At 37.9% G+C, this 6871-nt stretch overlaps 1 protein-coding gene across 1 annotated transcript; it reads right to left on the bottom strand.

The window, feature by feature from the left end:
- Positions 1-1956: 1956 nt before the first annotated feature.
- On the bottom strand, positions 1957-3126 carry LOC311243392 (homeobox protein Hox-C6a; the record flags this gene model as incomplete). The annotated part of the gene is made up of 2 exons (XM_084332610.1): positions 1957-2261; positions 2730-3126. The coding sequence occupies 2 exons, from the start codon at positions 3124-3126 to the stop codon at positions 1957-1959; spliced, it is 702 nt and encodes a 233-aa protein (XP_084188736.1).
- Positions 3127-6871: the final 3745 nt, after the last annotated feature.

The following is a 6871-nucleotide window of genomic DNA, read 5'->3' as shown; positions in this document are numbered from 1 at the left end:
TTTGGGTATAGCTATTCTTTCTTTTTATAGAGAGGGCAGTTGGCGGTATTTTTCAGATGTTTCGTTGTTTTGTTGATCATTGCTTTACTGCCCTTTGGAAATTCAGAGCTGTCTCTCCTAAAAAAAATAATCCAGGATTTATAGGTGGCTACGGTACGCTACGCTACGGTATCTTTTTTTCTTGATTCGACGTGCGCTGCCCAAATATGGGGTATTTGTATGGGATCACGTGCAATTGTTGGCCAGTCATAAATTGGCTTGATTCTCAATGGGGATATTGATGAATAGGAGAAACGTGTCCGGTAAACTTTGAGCTGTTGGTTGTTGAAGACCATGCAGAGATCTTGGCGAAAAAGGGCAAGACAGTAAGACAAGAGCGTCATCTGGTGTCTGGTATGGGGCAAGGCGGTCATGGCTGTCATGTTGCTCTCTATACCCAAAGCCCCACTACCCCTTGGACAGGGTGCATGCCCCTCGGAGCCGCGTTGAATGCACACTGGTGGTGTCAATTATTTCACACTAAAGATCCATACGAATATTAATAATAATACAAAAATATATATCCATCATCATCATCATCATCATCTTATTATTATTATTATTATTATTATTATTATTATTATTATTATTATTATTATTATTATTATTATTATTATTATTATTATTATTATTATTATTATTATTATTATTACTACAGTACCGGTCATAATAATTCCGACAATCAAACCAATGGTATGCGTATACGCGAGTAATGGCCAATACTATATGGCTAAATTGGTTCAAACCTATATTAAACAAATGCAGACAAGTATTTGAGTAGAATTATGAACTATGACAATAGCCTGTCCATATACTCCTTATGTCACAATCAGAATGAGATTAAGGTGAACGTTTATTCAGGCAGGGAACAACATGTGGTCACGAGTAAGGTCAAAGTAGGCTATAATGAATTTGGCCACTCCTTAGCCATATATTATTTGTTTCCAATATATATTTGGAATAATTTCCACAACCCAATCGCCTGATGAGCCATGCACTGTACATTCACTACAGCGTGTGGAGATATAAGTGGTATAGAGATAGCTCTCTTTATATCGTATATACGCATACCTTATGAAATGTTGTCCAAATAACACACAGAGACACACACAAAAACTGATCAAGGTGAAAGTTTTACAAACATTTTATTCCATGATACACAATTATGACAAAACATGAATTCGTAACCCCAAACAAAAGTGAAACATTACTATTGTACAAATCTATCACAAGGAAAGTCTAGTGTCAAATGGTCAAAAAGGTCTAAGCGCAATGAAATATGAAGTATCTAGAGGCTGAATGCACATGAGTCCTCACAGGATTTACATTGTATTACTTTCAATATATACAGGCATCTCAGTTTTTTGTGTGTATTATATTTATTTTTTTATCCCGTGCATCTTTCAGGATATAATGCACTTTCTGCGGACGATTCAAGTACTACATAATGAACTGTGATAAAAACAAGTGTGCGTCCGATCCTTTCCTTCATACGTGGAATGTTAATGGGATTGTTTGAGTTGAGCCTGACCAACACAGTAGTTTCTGAGGTGATTAAAGTGATAAAAGTTTACACAGTGATCGATGGGGGTATAGGACAAATATATAGAATTTGCTTTTCATTATAGGAATAATGTTGAAAAGTAATACTTATCATTTTCACAACACAAGTGTGACGTGACAATGGACACTAAAGAATGCTGCTCCACTGTCAATATATAGCATGGGCCATAGCCTACTTTGTCCAAAAAAACGAGAAGGACGAAGAGGAATTCTGGATTTTTTTTATAGGGCTCAACGCTCATGTCAATAATGAGATAGTGAGAGAGCGGGTAGAGCCATCATGCAGTGAAGTCTCTGGTCCATAGATTTTTAGGTAGTTATGTTGGGTTTTCATAGTTATAACCTCGTGTTATTTTACTCCTTCTTCTTCTCCTCATCCTTCTCCTCTTCTGTGCCGTTGCGTTCCTCCTCTTGAGAGGCTGCTGTCTGTTCACTTCCCGTCACGGTGGACGATAGGTTGCTCTCCTTCTTCCATTTCATACGGCGGTTCTGGAACCAGATTTTAATCTGACGTTCTGTTAAACAAAGAGCATTCGCGATTTCAATACGTCTGCGCCTGGTCAGGTAGCGGTTGAAATGGAACTCCTTCTCCAGCTCGAGCGTTTGATAACGAGAGTATATTTGACGTCCTCTGCGCCTGTCTGATCCATAGCCGACTCCTGTAGGGAAATTACATACAAGATAGTTATTGATTATATCACTAGTAGTGCCATCACATTTGTATATAGAATTAGGCTTCTGTGGTCTATATTGATACTTTTGAGGCAGTTTAATATAAGTTTTTGCCTCACGTGAGAATCACAAACAAGCGTTATAGATTAATTCTCGCCTGCAGGGGAAAAAACCAAACACATGTGAATATATAACAAACCTAATCTCAAATCATCTATGTTTTAATGTTTAAAATAATGAAAGCCTTCTGGCAATTCCTTTGTCAAATGTAGTCCTATATGCTACTGATTTTGGCTATTGTCAAAAGTTGTTTGTTTGCACATGAAAGGGCCCATCTATGAGGCGAGGGGATACAGTAATGGTTTATGAGGCCATAAAAAGTAACTTACTCTCTTCGTAAGACATATCGTAAAACTGGCCCATTTCCTTAATTTATTTGTCGTAGTAAAACTCACCACTGTGTGAGTTCATTCGCTGCATCCACGGGTAGATCGGGACGTTGCCTTTCTGGTCTTGAGATCCTGCTCTTGCTTGATCCAAACTGTACTCTTGAGCAATGTGGCTTTGTGAATTGAGTCCCATGTTTGTTTGTCTGCAACTGGGGAGCACATCCTTGTCTTGAAGAAATACATTTGATCCATATTCATACTGTGCCCTGCCAGACCCAAAGACCACGTTATCTTGAGGGGAGTAGAAAGGTGCATATATCCGATTCTGGGTCACGGCGGCACCGTACGACGAAAAATGTCTGACTGTGTCATAGGTGGTGGAATTTAGGGGCACGTTGGGCAAAACGTCTTGACCACCAGACAAATGGCAGGAGAGCGACGGGTTTGCGAAATACGAATTCATACCTTGTCTGTAACCCTCTCTTCAACTCTCTCCCACTTCTTTATCGGTCTCTCTTCAATCGCCTCCTCAGTAAGTCGTCTCTCTTTCTCTGTCAAACGATCACACCTCTTTCGGAGATCTTCTTTTCCCACTTTCCGCTTCCCTCGGTGGACGTAGTCTACTTTGAGGATTCAATATTATTAATTTCCAATCTCCGGTTAGACGCACAAACCCGAGTGTTATAGCTGAGGCTTGGCTCCGTGAGAGACAATATGACAACGTCAGCTGACCGTTCTCCACCAATTGAGAGCCAGGAGTTGAGGAGAAACTGTAGCTTTTAGCTCAGAGCTACATTAGTGCTAAAATGCAGATAAACACACAACACCGCCGGCGAGAACAGACTACGATCTTGTTTTGAAAGTGCAGGAATATATTGGAGAAAGTTATATTTTAAAGAGAAAAGGCATAGCTGCTATGTGGCACATGTCATTCAACTGGCATATTCAGCTGTGTTTCCAAAGTCGGGAAATATAGGAAACAATCTGAATTATAGACGTATATATATATAACGTTATTTCAACCATGGGAGGAAGTTGGAACAGAAAGATAAACGGGACAAGATGATAGCCTCACCTGTGTGATGCAGTGTGTGTGTGTGTGTGTGTGTGTGTGTGTGTGTGTGTGTGTGTGTGTGTGTGTGTGTGTGTGTGTGTGTGTGTGTGTGCGTGTGTGTGTGTGTGTGTGTGTGTGTCTGTGTGTGTGTGTGTGTGTGTGTGTGTGTGTGTGTGTGTGACTCAGTTAATTTTACAACGTCTCTATTAAGATACAATATCAATAAACAGAAAGGACCGTTAGGGACCAATAAAAAGCGATGATCGTTTGCACCACAACGCAACCCCACTTTGGAATGAATATTGCCTGTTTGGCGCGTACTTATACCACCTGTATCGAGGAATTTTTTAACGTTCTCTTAATGTTTTCACATTGTTTATTAAATGTATTACATGGTATGTGAGCAATTATCATGCCTTTGCTCTGAACTGAAGGGGGGAGGTGGTAAGAATGCGTTTATGGTCTCTGTTCTGTGGGGGCAATAAAACAACTGACGTTCCCCATGCTCACCATGCAACTACTCTGCAGCAAAGCCCTGCAACACGAGGAGCAATCTCAAAGGCTCTGAAATGAAAGCAATGGACAGCACTCGGAGGCATAAAACAAAAGGGGGAATAGCACGTAGGTCCAGCTGACACGTATAGAGCTGCGATAAGATTATTGCTGCCACACTCTTGAAAAATCGAATAAGTTATGCGACTGTTCAGTCTACGTCAGACAATAGCCTATGTAGGCCAACTCAGCACGATTCACTATCGGCTGGTTGTTCACAGGTAGGCTACGGTATTTTTCCATTTGTAGGAGTACACTGCTTCAAGTAGACTATCATTGTATACCCAGGGGTTGACTAAACATGTATTTTAATTTAGTTTAGTTTTCTTAAATGTTTTATTCGTTTGGTAGCCTATTTGGAAATACGTTTATTTATTTAACTGTTACTTTTTTTTTAAATTTTTTTTATAATTATTCTTTGACATTCCTGTGACGCGGCAAGGGAAATGGAAGTAACAATTATCTGAGATGCAGGGCAGTAAATGATGGGTTTGAACATGACTGGAGAGGTGCTCTTGTAAAAAAAAAAAATGACAGAAGTAAAATATCTATACCTTGGTGAACTGCGCAACCTTGCAATATGGCAAATGTCAAATGCAGCGTGTTAGTGACTCAGGTAGCCCACAGGACCAATCCCATGATATACATGCCTATTTATCATCTCTTCTGCGCAGAATAGATCCAGTTAGCCTAATTATTTTCGGGGTAAAAATAATCAACATTCTAATTACCTCCAAACACCTTCAAATTGAATGACATATTCTACGTATATACATTTAAAATACCATATAGCGTCTGATTTTCTAAACAGACCATAAGTTATTCCAAGGCTACTATTATCAACACCTATTGAAAATGTCCATGCTGCCCTAACACTGTCGATTTTCAATCGGCCACAGCCTATATTGGTCCACTTCATTGATTTTATGAATAGGGTGACTCCCTTCGCAGCCTAAACGTGCAACATTGTTTGTTGTGTTGTTTAGGATCCCGAATAGCCAATAAAAGACACGGGAACAAAGAGGAGGAAGTAGCCGGAGCAATAAAAGTTTCCCTTCATGCCATTCGTGACCATATGTGACATCCGCATGGCACACATTAGGGGCCAATAAACCTCTAAAGTTAGAGATGCGTCTACTGTTGACATCACGCGTATTTAAATGTATTTGGTTTAAGCTATTGTTGGCTGTGTATTAATAAATCCGTTGCTTTCAGTTGATCGATGCGTTGAGAAATGTCCTTGGGACCTCCAGTCTCGTGGCAAGTAGTCTAACCCATACACTGACATAATATAGGAAGCGAACCGTATAGCCTAATTAATAACTATTTGCTTTTAACTCCTGTGCACACGAGCGACAACGTTACAATACTGTGGCGGTGTGGCTTCAGACAAAGCTTCTCGACTCGTCCCATTGCAAAACGAAGGTTAAATCTTGATATTGGATTCGAAAGGGGTTGGATTTGTAACCACTAGCATTTTCTTATTTTGACTCGGTGATGATGCATGTCTATGACAGAAAGTGTGAATTATTTGATGCAGCACTGGTATGACCTCTTGCATTCATTAGGCCTACAAGCTACAACGTTATACAACGTGGTAAAAATCAAGAAATAATTAAATAACTGTATTTCTATTATATTTGGATTACAAGTGAATAGGAAACATAAATTGTGTTTTAAAACGCATTTAATTTATTGTTCATAATATCGCATCGCTTATAATAGAGGGATTGGAATTTATGTTGTGCTATAAACCACAGTTGGGCCTTTCTTTTTTTTTTTGGTTTGAGAAGCTGGTATGAGAGAGAAGTTGTACCAGTGTGCAGGACTGGTCTTCCTGCTCTGCTTTTAGTGTTTTATTGCAGCTCTGGGAGAAAATCACGTGCGTGGCTTTGAGACAGGAAGTCCTTTTGGTCCATTTTCCCATAAGGCTGCTCTCGCAAAGCTAAAATCTGCTGTCTAACAATTTGAAAAGAACTAGAGAACCAAAGATTATAATTTTTACTAGTGTAAAAATAAATGAATAAAATAAAATAATAATGATAGTAGTAATACTAACACAAAAGTATAAAATGGTTGTGAACAATTGCACTAGTAATAAAATACACATCATTGTATGGCAATAATTACAGTGATATAAATATGTTATTATATAAAAGTCTAGAGTAATTCATTGTTATTATTTTGTTGTTGTTGTTTTTATTATAATGTAAAAAATAATTCTGATTATTATATTGCAATTATAATTGTTCTTATTAGGCTATTGTAATTATGATTATTATTGTTATTATTATTATTATTATTATTATTATTATTATTATTATTATTATTATTATTATTATTATTATTATTATTATTATTATTATTATTATTATTATTATTATTATTATTAATAGTAATAATTATAATATTATTATTATTATTATGCAAACCAAAAATAAAGCAAAAACTGTACTGCACTGGATTACATCTGAAGCAAGGCCTAATTTTAAACAGACCTCAGGGCTTCCTCCCTTGGCAAAGATGGTGTCCATATACACATCCAAGTACTGAGGTTCTGTTTTACATAAAGTCTGAAGATATATATCCACATTCATCACTC

This window comes from Notolepis coatsorum (genome assembly GCF_963971535.1).
Source record: "Notolepis coatsorum genome assembly, chromosome: 17".
In the NCBI taxonomy this organism is placed as follows: Eukaryota; Metazoa; Chordata; class Actinopteri; order Aulopiformes; family Paralepididae; genus Notolepis; species Notolepis coatsorum.
Note: the sequence above shows the minus strand (reverse complement) of the source record. Positions and strands in the feature narration are given on the sequence as shown.